The following is a 20000-nucleotide window of genomic DNA, read 5'->3' on the forward strand; positions in this document are numbered from 1 at the left end:
AAAAATTCAATGCCAAATACACTAGTCATGCTGAACTGCCTTTGCCTTGATTTGAACGCTTATGTCTTCTGCTTTGTCCCCTATTCGTTAAGCGACAGTATATAGATTTTTAAAAAAATCTGATTCACCTACAACATTTAAATGAAACATTTAATTTCCGATTTTTTTGTAGCTCAACAATTTAACAAACAAACAAACAAACAAAAGGTTACATTAAAATAGAAATGACAAACTCTGTTGAAAGCATTAGCCAACCCTTCCCAATGATTTTCCCTCTGGCGGGCCAAATCAAGGGATACGAAGAGCCAAATTCCTAATTTGGGCATCTCTGGACTAGATATTTGTCAAGATACTAGTATTCACCTTAAAGTGACATTTAAAAGCTTAACTAGTCTTAAGTTAAGGTAATTAGGCAAGTCATTGTATAACTTTGTTCTGTCAAAAACAAATATTTCTAAAGGGGGCTAATGACATTGACCTTAGAATGTGTTTAAAACAATTAAAAACTGCTTTTACTCTAGCTGAAATAAAACAAATAAGACTTTCTCCAGAAGAAAAAATATTATAGAAAATACTGTGAAAATTCATCATTCATCATTTGGGAAATATCTGAAATAGAAAATTCACAGGAGGGTGTACAATTCCGACCTCAACTGGAAATGAGTAGACTCCTTACAGATCCGTCTATTAACTTAATATTTTGTATATGATGCCATTCCATATATGGCATATATATATATATATATATATATATATATATATATATATATATATATATATATATATATATATATATATATATATATATATATGTATATATATATGTAATATCAATCACACTAGTGTGATCGTACACTTCAGGGACCAGCCAAGGCTGATTACACCAGTGTAATCTTACGCTTCAGGGACCAGCCAAGGCTCATCACACCAGTGTGATCGTACACTTCAGGGACCAGCCAAGGCTGATTACACCAGTGTGATCTACACTTCAGGGACCAGCCAAGGCTGATCACACTAGTGTGAGCGTACACTTCAGGGACCAGCCAAGGCTGATCACACCGGTGTGATCGTACACTTCAGGGACCAGCCAAGGCTCATCACACCAGTGTGATCGTACACTTCAGGGACCAGCCAAGGCTGATTACACCAGTGTAATCTTACGCTTCAGGGACCAGCCAAGGCTCATCACACCAGTGTGATCGTACACTTCAGGGACCAGCCAAGGCTCATCACACCAGTGTGATCTACACTTCAGGGACCAGCCAAGGCTGATCACACTAGTGTGAGCGTACACTTCAGGGACCAGCTAAGGCTGATCACACCGGTGTGATCGTACACTTCAGGGACCAGCCAAGGCTGATCACACTAGTGTGATCGTACGCTTCAGGGACCAGCCAAGGCTGATCACACTAGTGTGATTGTACGCTTTAGGGACCAGCCAAGGCTGATCACAGCAGTGTGATCGTACACTTCAGGCACCAGCCATGGCTGATCACACTAGTGTAATCGTACACGTAAAAGAATTAAAAGCATTAGGTTTACTTCCGTCAATTGATCTCATAAAAGAATGGATTTACTCACTTTAAGTAAAGCAAACTATTCGCTTTAAAAGCAACGTGTTTAATCACGATTTAAAGTACAATCAACTAATTGCATTTAATGTTTACTTTTTAAAAAGTTAGGTCAACTGATCAATTTAAAAGCAACATGTTAATCACCTTTTTAAGTAAAGTCAACCAATCACTTTAACAGCAATGGGTTTACTCATGTTTTTTTAAGTAAAGTCAACTCATCACTTTGAAAGCAACAGGTTTACTCACTTTTCTTTTTTTAGACTAATCGCTTCCTAAATGGGAAAGATAGCTTTTATCACGGATCACATCACATTTAAGAGTATAGCCACTTCTCCAAGCAGCACTTCAGGAATGATCATCTCTGACTGGCCTGCTTATTATTCAGATGGTGAAGAGAGCGTGTAAATGCCGCTCTCTGACACACACACACACGCGATGAGCCATATGTGCTGAAAGGTCTCTTTGGGCGGCGTGTGTCTTGGCTGTTAGTGAACTGACTGTCAACACGGCTGTCAGCATCTGCTCCAAGCTTTCAATCCCATCAACATTTCCCCAAATGACGGACCTCGAGGTCTCGACACCCTCTGAAAAACCCCTCAGCGGGGCGTCCCACACTCCTCCCTGTGCCTGAAATCAAGCCTCATCCAAATCCTCTTCCAATATCAGCCTGAAAAAAAACCTACACACACCCACAAGTACAAAACCCCAGGCGCGGGCGCAAAAACACGGCGTAACGCGAGGGTGTTTTGTGGAAAGTGGCCACTGGCAGTGTGTTGGATTGATTTGGTTGATCAGTATCTTCATGTTTTCATCAGGATCTACTGCCAGGAGAAAAACTCTGTCCTGCAGGACTGTGAGGATGATGGAGAGACCGCCGCCGGGGGACGACTGCTGCATCTTTTGCAGGTAAAAGTGGGGTTTTTTGTTTGCAGATCATTGGAAATGTTGGGTATAGCGGAGGTTGTTGAAGATATGATGACTTTGATGTGCTTTCATTATAGTTTGTTGAGTTTGTATACCAATACCAGGGTTCCCATGGGTCAGGGAGTTTCTGGAGTCTCATGCAATTTTTGTAATATTGATGTTCCGGAATTGAACTTATGGAAAATCATTGAATTTTTAGAATATCATGGAATTTTGTAATATAATTGAATTTCTGAAAAAAGGTGAAATTTTTGAAACATCATTGAATTTCTATAATATTGAATTTCTGGAATATTGAAATTCTGGAATAGCATTGAACTTCTATAATATCATTGAATTTCTGGAATATCATTGAGTTTCTAAAACATCATTGAATTTCTATAACATCCTTGAATTTCTATAACATCATTGAATTTCTATAATAACATTGCATTTCTGAAATGTTCTTGAATTTCTATATTATCATTGAATTTCTATAACATCATTGAATTTCTATAATATCATTGAATTTCTATAATATCATTGAATTTCTGGAATATCATTAAATTTCTATATTATCATTGAATTTCTGGAATATCATTGAATTTCTGGAATATTATTGAATTTCTGGAATATCATTGAATTTCTATAATATCATCGAATTTCTGGAATGTTCTTGAATTTCTATATTATCATTGAATTTCTGGAAAATCATTGAATTTCTATAACATCATTGAATTTCTATAATATCATTGAATTTCTATAATATCATTGAATTTCTGGAATATCATTAAATTTCTATATTATCATTGAATTTCTGGAATATCATTGAATTTCTGGAATATCATTGAATTTCTGCAATATTATTGAATTTCTGGAATATCATTGAATTTCTGGAATGTTATTGAATTTCTATAATATTGAATTTCTATATTATCATTGAATTTTTAAAATATCATTTGATTTCTGGAATATCATTGGATTTCTATGATATTGAATTTCTGGAATATCATTGAATTTCTATAACATCAATGAATTTCTGGAATATTATTAAATTTCTATATTACCATTGAATTTCTGGAATATTATTGAATTTCTATATTACCATTGAATTTCTGGAATATCATTGAATTTCTGGAATATTGTTGAATTTCTGGAATGTTATTGAATTTCTATAACATTATTGAATTTCTGAAAATATCATTGAATTTCTATATTACCATTGAATTTCTGTAATATAACATTAAATTTCTATAACATCAATATTTTTCTGGAATATCATTTAATTTCTGAAATATCATTGATTTTCTATATTATCATTAAATTTCTGGAATATCATTGAATTTCTATAACATCAATAATTTTCTGGAATACCATTGAATTTCTATATTATCATTAAATTTCTGAAATATCATTGAATTTCTGGAATATCATTGAATTTCTATATTATCATTGAATTTCTGGAATATCATTGAATTTCTATAGCATCATTTAATTTCTGTAATATTATGGAATATCTGTAAAATAACTAACTAAATTCTTGAAATATTGTATTTCTGCAATATCATTAAACTTTTGTAATATCATAGAATTTTTTAAATATTGGTTTTATAATATCATTGAATTTCTGGAATACTCTGATTTTTTTTTTTTAGATTTAGAATTTCTGGAATATTGTTAAATTTCTATAGTATCATCAAATGTTTCCAATATTATTGAATTCTTTTAAGTGTCATTGAATTTATGAAATATGGATTTTTCTGAAAATCAGAATGTATTAAGTATGAAGTTTTATGAATATCATGGAATTTATTAAATATGGAACTTCTGGAATATGTCATTTCTGGATTGGCATTGAAGTTTTAGAATTTTATGGTATTTCTGTAATATCATTGAATTTATAAAATATTGAATTTCTGCAGTATCGTGGACTATTTAAAATATAATTTAATTCTGTAAAATGGCATTTCTGTAATATTGAATTTTTAAAATATTATTAAATTTCAGGATTATTATAAATGTTTTAAAAATATTTACTTTTTATAATATCATGAAATATCTAATGTAACTGAACTTTTGAAGTATGGTATTTCTGGAATATCATTGAATTTCTATAATATCATCAAATTTTTGTAATATCATTGAATTTCTGGAATATCATGGAACCTTTGAAATATCATGGGATTTTTTTTTTAGAATGTCGTGGAATTTTTAGATTTTCATGGAACTTATTGAACTTTTGAAATATTGATCTTCTGGAGTATCACTGAATTTCTGTAATACAGACTTTTTTATGTAATTGAATTTCTGTAATATCATGGCATTTCTGTAATTTTGAATTAATGTTATTAAGTTTTTAAAATATTGAATGTATTCAATATCGTAAAATTTCTGGAATTTTATGGAACTTTAAAATATCGTGGAATGTTTCGAATATCATTGAATTTCTGTAATATCATTGAATTTTTGAGACCGTCTTATTTCGAGATATTGAAATTAGACCGAATTATTGAGGCTGTCTTATTTGTTTTACATGTTTTATCTGTTGTCATGTTTTTATACCAGTTTATTTTTTTCCATTTGTCATTTAGCAATCAAATATATTAAAACTAAATGATATTAAATCACAGTTCACAATATCCAGAATCAAAAAAATTAATGCAAGTCAATGAGGATGGAGAACGACAACCCTAAAACATGATCAATTCTGAGTGCGCCTCACACGCGAGTGGGCTTGACAAACCACCTGCAGAAACACTCTCCATCCGCCAACTGCGTACCATCTAGTTCTTTCCTGCATTACATTTAATTTACTAAACAAGCATTGGATTCATTTTACGAAAGGCGCAAGTAAAAATTAATTTGAAAAAGGTACAATACGACGATCCTCAAAGGTAACATTACTGTAAATGATCAGGAATTAATGATATTAAAATAGGAAAAACGTTATTTTAAATTGTAACATTTACAGCATTAAAACTTTAAGTCTCAGTTAAATAAATGCGTTCATGGCGAGCAGTCTTCATTAAAATAGATAGAAATTAACCTCAAACCGCTCTGAACTTGTGTGTATAGTAGTGTTTGAGTATATTGTGCATACAGATTAATAGGCGGCAGTGGGAGATTTTGGCAGCGTGTTGTCGATATGCTGTAGGTTTCATCCATCAACTCCTCTCTCCATCCTGACGGCATTCTTGCTATGTCAGATATTCACACTTGGATCTGTCGTTCATTTATAATCTTTCCTCTTATCGTCCGTCCGCTGATTAAAGCCCCTCGAGTGCTGTCGTCAACACCCTCCAGTGTGAAATATGACATGACACTGTAATCTCTGCCCACTTTCATTTGGACCCTACGCAAAATACAACAACAACGACAACTGTACAACACGCCAGTCAATAAGCAGGCCTACTGCTGGTGAAATGAATCAGGAAGGCAGGCCTCTGTGGTGGGCTTTAACTGTTACTTAAAGCATCGCAGACCTTAACATATGGAATTAATGTTGTGTTTCTGCTGTTGTTTTGTGTTGGGTTTTGGTGTATTTTGCTGTGGTTGTGTTGGGTTCTGTTGTGGGTCATTGCTGTTTTGTGTTGAGATTTGTGCTGTGTTTTGTTGTGCTTGTGTTGGATTTTGTTGTTGTGCTTGTTGGAATTTGTTGTGTGTTTTGTTGTGGGTTGTGTTTTGTTGTTGTGGTGTGTTTTGTTGTGGGTTGTGTTTTGTTGTTGTGCTTGTGTTGGATTTTGTTGTTGTGGTGTGTGTTGTTGTTGGGTTGTTGTTTTGTGTTAGTTTGTGGTGTGTTTTGTTGTGGGTTGGGTTTTGTTGTTGTGGGTTGTGTTTTGTTGTGGTTGTGTTTTGTTGTTGTGCTTGTGTTGGATTTTGTTGCTGTGGTGTGTGTTGTTGTTGGGTTGTTGTTTTGTGTTAGTTTGTGGTGTGTTTTGTTGTTGGGTTGAGTTTTGTTTTGATTGTTGTGGCTTTGTTGGTTTGTGGTGTGTTTTGTTGTGGTTGTTGTTTTGGGTGGGTTTGTGGTGTTTTGTTGTTGGTTTTTGTTGTGTGTTGTGGTTGTGTTTTTGTTTAGCGTTTGTTTGTTTTGTGTTTTGTTGTGGTTAGGTTGTTGTTTCGTGTTAGTTTGTGGTGTTTTTTGTTGTTGGGTTGTTTTTGTTTTGGGTTGAGTTTGTGGTGTGTTTTGTTGTTGGGTTATTTTGTGTGTTGTTGTGGTTAAGTTTTTGTTTTGTGTTAGTTTGAGGTGTGTTTTATTGTGGTTGTTGTTGGGTTGTTGTTTTGTTTTGGGTTGGGTTTGTGGTGTGTTGTTGTTGGGTTGTTGTTGTTTTGGGTTTGTGGTGTGTTGTTGTTGGGTTGTTGTTGTTTTGGGTTGGGTTTGTGGTGTGTTTTGTTGTTGGGTTGTTTTTGTTTTGGGTTTGTGGTGTGTTTGTTGTTGGGTTGTTGTTGTTTTGGGTTTGTGGTGTGTTGTTGTTGGGTTGTTGTTGTTTTGGGTTTGTGGTGTGTTGTTGTTGGGTTGTTGTTGTTTTGGGTTTGTGGTGTGATTTGTTGGGTTGTTGTTGTTTTGGGTTTGTGGTGTGATTTGTTGTTGGGTTGTTATTGTTTTGGGTTTGTGGTGTGTTGTTGTTGGGTTGTTGTTGTTTTGGGTTTGTGGTGTGATTTGTTGTTGGGTTGTTATTGTTTTGGGTTTGTGGTGTGTTTGTTGTTGGGTTGTTGTTGTTTTGGGTTTGTGGTGTGTTGTTGTTGGGTTGTTGTTGTTTTGGGTTTGTGGTGTGTTTTGTTGTTGGGTTGTTGTTGTTTTGGGTTTGTGGTGTGTTTTGTTGTTGGGTTGTTGTTGTTTTGGGTTTGTGGTGTGTTTTGTTGTTGGGTTGTTGTTGTTTTGGGTTTGTGGTGTGTTTTGTTGTTGGGTTGTTGTTGTTTTGGGTTTGTGGTGTGTTTTGTTGTTGGGTTGTTGTTGTTTTGGGTTTGTGGTGTGTTTTGTTGTTGGGTTGTTGTTGTTTTGGGTTTGTGGTGTGTTTTGTTGTTGGGTTGTTGTTGTTTTGGGTTTGTGGTGTGTTTTGTTGTTGGGTTGTTGTTGTTTTGGGTTTGTGGTGTGTTTTGTTGTTGGGTTGTTGTTGTTTTGGGTTTGTGGTGTGTTGTTGTTGGGTTGTTGTTGTTTTGGGTTTGTGGTGTGTTTTGTTGTTGGGTTGTTGTTGTTTTGGGTTTGTGGTGTGTTTTGTTGTTGGGTTGTTGTTGTTTTGGGTTTGTGGTGTGTTTTGTTGTTGGGTTGTTGTTGTTTTGGGTTTGTGGTGTGTTTTGTTGTTGGGTTGTTTTTGTTTTGGGTTTGTGGTGTGTTTTGTTGTTGGGTTGTTGTTGTTTTGGGTTTGTGGTGTGTTTTGTTGTTGGGTTGTTGTTGTTTTGGGTTTGTGGTGTGTTTTGTTGTTGGGTTGTTGTTGTTTTAGGTTTGTGGTGTGTGTTGTTGTTGTGTTGTTGTTGTTTTGCGTTTGTGGTGTGTTTTGTTGTTGGGTTGTTGTTTTGGGTTTGTGGTGTGTTTTGTTGTTGGGTTGTTTTTGTTTTGGGTTTGTGGTGTGTTTTGTTGTTGGGTTGTTTTTGTTTTGGGTTTGTGGTGTGTTTTGTTGTTGGGTTGTTTTTGTTTTGGGTTGGGTTTGTGGTGTGTTGTTGTTGGGTTGTTGTTGTTTTGGGTTTGTGGTGTGTTTTGTTGTTGGGTTGTTTTTGTTTTGGGTTGGGTTTGTGGTGTGTTGTTGTTGGGTTGTTTTTGTTTTGGGTTGGGTTTGTGGTGTGTTGTTGTTGGGTTGTTGTTGTTTTGGGTTTGTGGTGTGTTTTGTTGTTGGGTTGTTTTTGTTTTGGGTTGGGTTTGTGGTGTGTTTTGTTGTTGGGTTGTTTTTGTTTTGGGTTGGGTTTGTGGTGTGTTGTTGTTGGGTTGTTGTTGTTTTGGGTTTGTGGTGTGTTGTTGTTGGGTTGTTGTTGTTTTGGGTTTGTGGTGTGTTTTGTTGTTGGGTTGTTGTTGTTTTGGGTTTGTGGTGTGTTGTTGTTGGGTTGTTGTTGTTTTGGGTTTGTGGTGTGTTTTGTTGTTGGGTTTTTGTTTTGGGATTGTGGTGTGTTTTGTTGTTGGGTTGTTGTTGTTTTGGGTTTGTGGTGTGTTTTGTTGTTGGGTTGTTTTTGTTTTGGGTTTGGTTTGTGGTGTGTTTTGTTGTTGGGTTGTTGTTGTTTTGGGTTTGGGGTGTGTTGTTGTTGGGTTGTTTTTGTTTTGGGTTGGGTTTGTGGTGTGTTTTGTTGTTGGGTTGTTTTTGTTTTGGGATTGTGGTCTGTTGTTGTTGGGTTGTTTTTGTTTTGGGTTGGGTTTGTGGTGTGTTTGTTGTTGGGTTGTTGTTGTTTTGGGTTTGTGGTGTGTTGTTGTTGGGTTGTTGTCGTTTTGGGTTGGGTTTGTGGTGTGTTTTGTTGTTGGGTTTTGCTGTGTATTTTGTTGTGGTTAGGTTTTTGTTTTGTGTTAGTTTGAGGTGTGTTTAGTTGTGGTTGTGTTTTGTTGTTGGGCTGTTGTTTTGGGTTGGGTTTGGTTTTTGTTGTGTGTTTTGTTGTTGAATTGAACATTGTTTTGATTGTTGTGGCTTTGCTGGATTGTGGTTGTGTTTTGTTGTTGGGTTTTGTCGTGTGTTGTTGTGGTTGGTTTGTTGTTGATTTGTGCTGAAACAAACTGAAACCAACAAAAGTAAACTAACTATTGAAACTGAATGCGCAGTGAGCAGCAAATGTTAAAGCAGCATCACTATTAAACTCAATTAAAACACACAACTATAAAAGAGACACTTTGGGTTGTTGACCTCTTTTTTTTGGCGCGTGAGTAAAAATCTGCTTGTGAGAGCCAGCAGCCGCTCACAGGAGATCATGAAGTGTTTTTGGAGATCATCCACTGTTTCCTGCTCAGTGAAAGTGACGGCGTGTTGAAAAGGGAAGCGGCTTTTAATAGAGGTGTGTGTGTGTGTGTGTGTGTGTGTGTGTGTGTGTGTGTGTGTGGATTTCTCTGCCGTGCCACAGGAAAACACAACGAGCAGGACGCTAAATACGCTAAAGAGCCTCCAGAGCCGTCATTCAGCAGATTTGAGCTATTCTGCGTGTCTATTGAAGAAACTGTTCTCGTGAACACAGCCCGATGGGGGAAGGAAACACTTGAGAATCTGTGTTTTTACTCTGGCAGTGATTTCTTGGAAAGCATTGCCGCAGTTTTCACCTAATCAACCCTCCGCCAGGGTGTGTTTATTTGCTAATGTGTGTGTACCTGTGTTTGGGACGCATGCTGTTACACATAAATCCAGGATTGGATCTCATTTGGGTATTAGATGCATAGAAAACGCTCAAATAAATGCAGGAAGACCAAAGCTCCAAATATATAATACTTCACTAAAATGCAGGTCACATAGCGAGCGTCATTTCCAGAACGATCTTCTTCTGCATGCTGTTCTGCAAAATAAGGCGTGGTTTGATTCTTTGAGACCATTTGGATTGTTGGAAGATGAACATTGCTAACAGAATGAAGGAAGATTGAAGAATGGACAAAAGCAGGGCAGAAATGAGACATGCCCAGATAGCCTTAATAGCCACGCCCTAAATGACAGATAGTCCCGCCCAAAAGGACTGAAAGCTCCACTCTAAATGACTGATATGCCATCCCTAAATGACTGATAGCCCCGCCCTAAATTACTGATAGCTCCACCCTAAAGCACTTATAGCGTCGCCTTAATGCACTGATGGCCCCACCCTAAATGTCTAATAGCTCCACCCTAAATGACTGATAGCCCCTCCCTAATTGACTGATAGCCCCTCCCTAAATTACTGATAGCCCAGCCCTAAATGACTGATAGAACATGCTAATTTGTGCTAGAATAATGCTAGTAACATGCTAATTCATACTAGAATCATGCTAGTAATATGCTAATTTATGCTAGAATCATGCTAATTCATGCTAGAATCATGCTAGTAACATGCTAATTCATACCAGAATCATGCTTGTAACATGCTAATTTATGCTAGAATCATGCTAATTCATGCTAGAATCATGCTAGTAACATGCTAATTTATACTAGAATCATGCTAGTAACATGCTAATTTATACTGGAATCATGCTAATTCATGCTAGAATCATGCTAGTAACATGCTAATTTATACTAGAATCATGCTAGTAACATGCTAATTTATACTGGAATCATGCTAGTAACATGCTAATTTATGCTAGAATCATGCTAATTCATGCTAGAATCATGCTAGTAATATGCTAATTCACACTAGAATCATGCTAGTAACATGCTAATTTATACTAGAATAATGGTAGTAACATGCTAATTTATGCTAGAATCATGCTATTTCATGCTAGAATCATGCTAGTAACATGCTAATTCACACTAGAATCATGCTAGTAACATGCTAATTTATGCTAGAATCATGCTAATTAATACTAGAGTCATGCTACTAACATGCTAATTTATGCTAGAATCATGCTAATAATATGCTAATCTATCTATCTATCTATCTATCTATCTATCTATCTATCTATCTATCTATCTATCTATCTTTTCATACTTTTTAAAACGGTTTAAACTAAATAAACTATTACCATCAGGCCTTCACAAGCCTGCCTCAAAGTTTGTCCTCAAACTTTAAGAATCTAGTTTAAAATTAAACTTCTCACAGCCTAAAGGGGCTAATAATTTTATCCCTAAAATGGTGTTTAAAAAATTAAAACCTGCTTTCATTCTAGCCAAAATAAAACAAATAGGACTTTCTCCAGAAGAAAAAATATTATCAGACATACTGTGAAAATTTCCTTGCTCTGTTAAAAATCGTTTGGAAAACATAAAAAAAAGAAGAAACTTTGAAGGGGGCTTCACTTAGTATATTAATATAAAAAAACACTTTAAATGTCACAGGATGGCTATCGTGATATTAAAAGCAATGCAGATGTTGGACGTTTTTGCATTCGAGCTATGTTAAGAACATCATAATCCTGCGGCAGTGAGTCACGTCGGCTTCAGGAGCATTAATATTCAGTTTGTGTGTGTGATTGTGTCTGACAGATCCTGGATGTGCGTAATGTGCTGGTGGTGGTCTCTCGCTGGTACGGTGGGATTCTGCTCGGCCCCGACCGCTTCAAACACATCAACAACTGCGCCAGAACCATCCTCATTCAGGAGGGCTACGCCGACTCTACGGTAAGACCCTCCACAAATGCACACTTCCCCCAGCGTGGCCAGCTAATACGCAGATCTCCCACTGAACTGCTGGATTTCACAGAAGACTTACTTTAGTGTGTTTATTTGCATATATATTAGATGTGAATATATATATACAGTGGTGTGAAAAAGTGTTTGCCCCCCTTGCTGATCTCATTTGTTTAATTTGCCTGTTGCACTTTAATGCTTCAGATCATCAGACAAATTGAAATATTAGTCAAATATAACGCAGGTAAACACAACATGCAGTTGTTATTATTAAAAGAAAAGAAAACAGAAGACTACATGGTGAAAATGTGTGAAAAAGTGTTTGCCTCCTAAATCTAAGAACTGGTTTGGCCACTCTTAGCAGGAACAAATGCAGTCAAACGTTTTTAATAACTCGCAGTTACATCTCTGTTTAGGTATTTTAACCCGCTCATCCTTACAAAGTTGTTGTATTTCAGCCACATTGCTGGGTTTTCAACCATCAACCTCCTTTTTAATGTCATGAAACAGCATCTCAATTGGATTCAGGTCAGGAGTTTGACTAGGCCACTCCAAAGTCTTCATTTAGTTTCAACTTAAGAGGAGTTAAACCCTGATTTCACCTTATAAAACACTTTTCTTACCTAGATCTTTTATTTTTTCTAGACAAGCAAAACATATGGTCTTGTTTTAAGAAATAATATGCCAAATTGAAGCTAGTTTTTTTTTTTTAAACTAGCATAATAGTCTGCCAATGGGGTAAGCTAAATAATTAAGTTTTTCCTTGTGACATAAGATTATTTAGCTTACCCCATTGGCAGATACTTTTGCTTGTTTTAAGGAAAGACTAACTTTAATTTGGCATATTATTTCTTAAAACAAGACCATATGTTTTGCTTGTCTACAAAAGTCTTCTTGATTTAAGATTTTTAGATATTTGCGCTAGAAACAAGACAAGATCTAAGTAAGAAACGTGTTTTTTGCAGTCTGACTTGTCTTTTTGTGGTGGGTAAATGTTATAAATTATAAAATATATACATATTTTTGGAGATTTTCAACTAAGCAAATTTGAACCCTAACATATTAGCATGCCGGAGTATTTTAAAGTGATATACACTCACCGGCCACTTTATTAGGTACACCTTACTGGTACCGGGTTAATTGCAGATTAGGCAATTGCAGATTAGGAAGGGAAGTGGAGACTAAATAGTTGAGTTTTTAGTCCTTTCTTGAAGACAGCGAGTGACTCTGCTGTTCTGATGCAGTTAGGGAGTTCATTCCACCAGCTGGGCAGATTAAATGCGAGCGTTCGCGAAAGTGATTTCTTCCCTCTTTGGGATGGAACCACGAGGCGACGTTCATTCACAGAACTTAAGTTTCTGGAGGACACATACATCTGCATAAGTGAGAGCAGATAAGAAGGAGCAAAGCCAGAAGTCGCTTTGTAGGCAAACATCAGAGCTTTGAATTTGATGCGAGCAGCAACTGGCAGCCAGTGCAAACGGATGAGCAGCCGAGTGACATGTGCTCTTTTAGGTTCATTAAAGACCACTCGTGCTGCTGCGTTCTGGAGCAGCTGAAGAGGCTTGATAGAGTTAGCTGGAAGCCCGGCAGTAGAGAGTTGCAGTAATCCAGTCTGGAGAGAACAAGAGCTTGAACAAGGAGTTGAGCTAAGTTACTACTAAGTGCCTAAAGCATTCACTCAATATCGTTAGCTACTTTATGACGGAAATGGCGTTTAGCGGCTTTCGCATCTGAACTCTTCATATATATAATTGATAACTGTAATAATCAAAATAATATTAGTATTTATTTATTTATTTAATTATTTATTATAAGCTAAACATGAAATAAATATAATAATAATAATAATCATAACTATAGTAAGAATAAATAATAGTTAATGAATATATAAATAAAAAGAGCGATATATGCAAAGAAATGTTGATTATTTCAACTTTTTTTTAAACTATTCTACTGTCAAAATAATCAAGTCATTCAGCTCAAGTGTTTGTCTTTTAAGCGCACCGTTTCGCCTCATTTGCAGATCTCCTCTGTCTCCACGTGTGTGTGTTTCTCCGTCTGAGGTTATTTTTAAGTGCTAAACGTCCTGTATTTCACTCTGTGTTTGTGTAGGAAGAGCCGCTGCGCTCTGGAGTGTCCGACACACACTCCTCTCCACAATCACACTGATGATAAGGTCACCATAAAAACAAGTTGTGTGGAGATTTGCCGACACGCGCTCGACTTCTTCCCAGCATTCATCTGTTTGTTGCTCTCTTTCATTTCTGTGCAAATGAGCCTCGTGCACAGCTGCGCGGTTGGCATGGTTACGCGGATAATAGGGGCGCATCGGTGTACGCGCGCACATACAATTACACGCATGTGTGATACGATTGTTTAAGATGTTGCTAGAATTCATTACAACAAGCTTGAGTCAATTAAAGCAGTGTGTGTGTGTGTGTGTGTGTGTGTGTGTGTGTGTCTTCGGCAGTCTCAATATCAAACCTGTCACGTTTCATAACGCAAACCTCTTATTTTCGGACACGTTTTTAAGCATGTTTATTGTCCAGCGCTGTTATTTTAGGCCTGTATTTCTGTTGATTTATGGACTCTGTTTCTCTCTGTCTCGGTTGTTTATGTGAGTGTCCCGCACCGCCATCCAGACCGCTGTGCTAACCTGCCTATTAAAGACTAGTGTGTGTCTTTTGTAAAAAAAAAAAAATGGTAATGACTGTAATTTGAGCATTTCGCTAATTACAGTTTTATTTTGTTATGCCACTCCACAATTATAACCGTACGTGAACGCTGAGTCAAACCAGCACTTAGATGCATTAGCCAAGAGATAAATCGCCCGCGCAATACTAATCAAAGCAGATACATGGAAAAAGCACTGAAGGATAAATAACTGGTGTGGTTTAGCAGTATTGGAACTCATTTTAATGCACTTTTTTATCCTCTTAAAAATGGGAATTCCTTGGAAAAGTGCACTTTGAAATGAGCAGAATTGTGTGTGAATCATCCTGCAGTTTTACTATCGGGATCAGCTTTTCGTCAGTAGTTTGTGTAAAAACACATGCATGACTCGTTGAACCAAATCTAAATATATTTCAATCAATTAAATCACTTTTATTAGTCAAACTTACTAAGTTTTCATTGTTGTTTTAGAAGGATTATTGTATTCACATTAAATATTGTTTGTTGTATGTTTTGTCATGGAATAAAAGTCAAAGTAAATTTTGAAATTACTTTTTATTCTTTGCGTTTTCCATACTGTCCCAACTTTTTCTGATTTGGCATTGTGTGTGTCTGTGTAAGTGTGTGTGTGTGTGTGTGTGTACAACTATATATACCTGTATATATATATAGTTGAAGTCAGAATTATTAGTCCCCCTGTATTATTAGCGCCCCTGTTTATTTTTTTCACCAATTTCTGTTTAATGGAGGGAAGATTGTTTTAGCACATTTCTAAGCATAATAGTTTTAAAAACTTATTTCTAAAAACGGATTTATTTTCTCTTTGTCATGATGACAGTGAATAATATTTGACTAGATATTCTTCAAGACACTTCTATACAGCTTAAAGTGACATTTAAAGGCTTAACTGGGTTAATTAGGTGAACTAGGCAGGTTAGGGTAATTAGGCAAGTCATTGTATAATAATGGTTTGTTCTGTAGACTATTGAAAAAAAAATTAGCTTAAAGGGGCTAATAATTTTGTCCCAAAAATGTTTTTTTAAAAATTAATAACTGCTTTTAATCTCGCAGAAATAAAACAAATTAGACTTTCTCCAGAAGAAAAATATTATCAGACATACTGTGAAAATTTCCTTGCTCTGTTAAACATCATTTGGGAAATATAACAAAAATAATAATAATAATAATAACAAAATCAAAAGGGGGCTAATAATTCTGACTTCAACTATATATATATATATATATAATATATATATATTTATATTTATATATATATATATATATACTAGGGATGCCACGGTTCTCAATATAATATTGCACCATACGGTACGACCTCCACAGTTCAATACACGCCTGTGAATTGCGTTTTTTTTTTTTTTTTCGATTTTGCATATAAATAATTTATGTGCATTTTATATTTCCCCGAATTGACTGTGGGCTCTATTTTGATGGTTCATGTGCAAAGCGCTGGGTGCATTCACTTTCAGTACGTGTCAGAATCCACTTTTGCTAATATAAGAATGAAAAAATCTGCTATGCGCTGTGGCGCATGGTCTAAAAGGGTTGAGCTTATTCTCCTAATGAGTTATAGGTGTGTTTTGAGAATAAACCAATCAGAGTCTCATCTCCCATTAATAAACGCATTTGCTACTTACATGACGTAAAGTAAGTGGAAGTGGAATAACTGAGCATTACACTAGCAAAAAAACAGTTAAACAGCATCTGCAGCGCGAGAATGACAAATAAATGATTAACTTTTCGCTCTCGTGGATAGGGAAACTTTTGCACAGACATCAATTTGCCTGTAAATAATTAATTTCGTTTGTTAAGCGCAAAGATTTGTTTCAAAACTGTTTCTAAATTCAGTTCTAATTTTAACGAAGTGTGCTCAAAGTTATATCCTAAAACACATGCTGTGCCCCATATGGTCTAAAACCTGACAGGTGGACAAATCTGAGCTTGTTTTTAATGAAACAAATATAAATATGGATATAATAAATAATACTGCTAATAATAATAACATTATACAAAAGCAAATTGTTATGAATGAATTGAAAAAGCCTTCAGAGATGATTTTTGATTTTTTTCAGTAATTTTTATATTTATGTAGGCTAGAAAAAAATATGGTTTGTAATATTTTAATCCTTTATTTTTATATCCTATAAATATCCTTATTATATCCTATATATATCCTTAATATTTAAATTATTTTTCTTATGTAAATATATTTGCGTATTGCTCTACATCTTGTGTGTATTAAGCAGTGTGTAAGCGAGGTGCACAACTAACGTGCTCTGCGCTGGACAATAGACCGGCTTTACTTTGGTCTATTAAAAAATCTTTTGTAGTTTCTCAAAATAGCAACGCGCAAGAGTAGTTTTGAAACTGAAACTAGCAAACAACTATTGCGTCGTGTCTTGCGCCACATTGCGCCGGGTGTATGACAGGGCCCAAACACGCTGTCTCTCAGAAATTATAAATACTTTGAAATAGGCACTGTCCTTATAAATAAACTGCATAGTTGCAATCTAAACAACTATATTCTTGCCTAAAAAAGCCTCAAAAGTACATTATGTTGCCTAACTGCAGGAATATTTGTCAAACTGTAGTGAGTTTATTGATCTGCTGTCACTCTATGTGGGCGGAGTAATACACAAGAGTGAAGAGACTGTACGAGTGCTGATATTGCAGAATATTGCACAGCTATCAGCCAATCAGAAACGAGAACGAGACAGAACTGTGTGTGTGTATATATATATATATATATATATATATATAAATATATATATATATATATATATATATATATATATATATATATATATATATATATATATATATACACACACACACACACACATACATATATATGGGGGTTAATTAGGCAAGGGGGTTAAAGGGTCAAATATAAACCTACTATTTAAACTGTGATTATGTGCGAACTATTTTCCACTATTAAAAAGAGATAGACTAAACATCTTGGCCTCTATTTTAACGATCTATGTGCAAAGCCTAAAGGGCATCCACTTTTGTCTGAATCTACTTTTGCTATTTTAAGGATGGACAAATATGTTCAGCGCCCTGGTGCATGGTCTAACAGGGTTGTGCTTATTCTCTTAATGAGTTCTGGGTGTGCTTTGAGCATAACCTGCATTAAACCAATCAGAGTCTCACGTCATATTCCCTTTAAGAGTCAGTTGCGTCACGCCATGGTGCATTTGCTATTTACATGACGAACTTTGAAGGTGTAAAACTTAATTAGTGAGAAAACACTTAAACAGAGCGTCTGCAGCGCGAGGATAAAGAACGAGCCTCCTCCATTCAGCCTCTTTACCTTACTTTTACTCTTTACTCCTTTACTTTGGTGGAGTGAGGAAACGGTGGAAACTCACTCCACTGAACACATCCATTAGTCTACATATTTAATTTAGTTTGTTAATCCTAAAGATTTGCTTCAAAACTATTTCTAAATTCAGTATTGATCTCCAGCAAAGGAATAAATGAACAGTAATAACCAAGTGTGGTCAGAAAACTGAGTTATATCCAAGCACACGTCCTTTTCTTATGCCCAATATGGTGATGCAGACGTCTCCAATACCTCACAGGTGGACAAATCTACACTTGTTTTTATTAAAACAAATATAAATACTCATATAATAATAATAATATTATAATAAGAATGCAGATTGTCATGAATAAACTGAAAAAGCCCCCCGAGATGAGGCATGGAGGCAGTAATTTTTGCATTTATGTAGAAAATAATAATTTTTGTAACACTTTAATCCTTTAATTGTTTTCATCTGTAAAGATATCTGTGTATTGCTGTACATCCTGTGTGTATTAAACAATGTGTAAGTGTTTCGACCTGCATAGGCGCATAACTAACGCGCCGTTAACGCGGACTTTAGAGCAGCTCTGGTCAATGGAGCGGTTTCAGTTCCTCAAAATAGCAATACATCAACAATGCGCCTTAACACACCTCCTTTTCAGACCGGCACACCCATTAAGTCCACAAAGTGGCGCAAATAGTTTTGATATTAAAACAACGTAGCGCAAAACATGAAAATTACAGTTGCGCTGGTCTGAAAATAGCAACAAATCACACCAATGGCCTTACTGCGCTGAGTGAATGATGGAGCGCCTTGTTTTGACGTCATTCAGGAGATATTTGTGTACTGCTGTACATGCCTGTGTGTGTAAAAAGCAACAAGCATGCGCGTTTTTAATCTGCATAGGTGCATAACACTAACATGCTCGATAAATAACAAATACAAACTCTGCTTTATTAACTTTAGAGCAGCTTTTAGTCAGTCTATGTCAGTTCCCTCAACATAGCATCAATGTGTCTCAAATATTAGCCTATTCTTTTAAATGTGATTAAGTGCGAACTACTCTCCACTATTTAAAAGGACAGACATATCTTGTTTTGACGTCATTCAAGAGTGTTAACAAGGAGGTCAAACACCCCCCCCCCCCCCCCCCCATAATTCGCACCCTGGACATGAGCTCTCAGCAGTGTGCCGAATGCATGTGGAGGTGCAGATGATGCATGTTGTGTTATCTGCGCAGTGTGTGCCGGCTGACTCATTGTGTTCACATTCTGTCCACCGCGGCGGCTCAAGAGTAATTAACATACAATGCATAATAACCCGTAAGTCACCGGGCCACGTGTGCAATCATCAAAACACACTCCCTGCAAAACATTAATTGGGACAGTATCCGCGTCTCTGGGGGCCGAATGTGAATAATAGACAGCGGTCTGAGGAGTCGGAGAGTTAACAAGCCTCCTGCTCTCGCCTGCCGCATTGAAAACCAATCGGCAGGAATGACAGCGACATTATTTACGCCGCGGTTGCTTTATATTGCATCAGGGTAATATGCAGTATGAAATAAAAGGTACATCTCAAAGAGTTCCTGTCAGTCTGGTGCAAGCAAGGCTTCGTTCTCAAACGAACAGCATCAATGAGATTGCTAGACTCGGAGAGGAAAACGTTTGTATTCGCGGCCATTTCAAAACACTCGTATATTTTAATTTATATTTTATAAGCCCTTCGGTTAATCGCGTCAATTCTTCACATGAATGTTTAATTGTATGTTTGATAATATGATTTATTCAGTGGGATTTCTGCATTATTTATCGTGCTCAAATCTCTTCTTAATGTGACGGTCATTTGATAAATATTGGAGGCACGGGCATTGCTAGGTCCCCTATATTTCTATTCAGCGCCCCGACAACTTTTGCGATTAGCTCATGAACTTTACACCACTATATTATGAGTCTTCTTTATTTTCATGTGAAAACGGCAGCAGACTTCCACTCCTCTCCATTTTATTTATATGTTTATTGTTATAAGATCTGCTTATTTGCAGTCCTTTGCTATAGAAACTCTTGTGTGTCATCGTGGAGGAGCAATCGGGTCATCTACTGTTTCCTTTCCTGCTCCCTTCGTCATTACAGCTGTTTGCTCCAGCGACAATGTAACTCTTATCAAACATTTCGCTATTTTTATGATCGTGAAATGTCTGTAGGTTTTTAAATACTTATTAATACGTTATACGTTTATATTTATGCCATTTTGAATTAGCAATGGTCAGTTTTATTTACTCAATACGTTGTTTTTACTACAATAAAAAGGTGTTG

General features: G+C 36.1%; 1 protein-coding gene across 15 annotated transcripts in view; it reads left to right on the forward strand.

The window, feature by feature from the left end:
- Positions 1 to 20000, forward strand: part of impact (impact RWD domain protein) — a 69381-nt gene that overhangs the window by 46365 nt on the left and 3016 nt on the right. For all 15 annotated transcript variants that reach the window (XM_017353118.2, XM_073936454.1, XM_073936459.1 and 12 more), the window contains 2 exon segments: positions 2390 to 2480; positions 11540 to 11674. In XM_017353118.2, coding sequence (XP_017208607.1) covers positions 2390 to 2480; positions 11540 to 11674 — 226 coding nt within the window.

Source organism: Danio rerio, chromosome 22 (assembly GCF_049306965.1).
Source record: "Danio rerio strain Tuebingen ecotype United States chromosome 22, GRCz12tu, whole genome shotgun sequence".
NCBI lineage: Eukaryota > Metazoa > Chordata > Actinopteri > Cypriniformes > Danionidae > Danio > Danio rerio.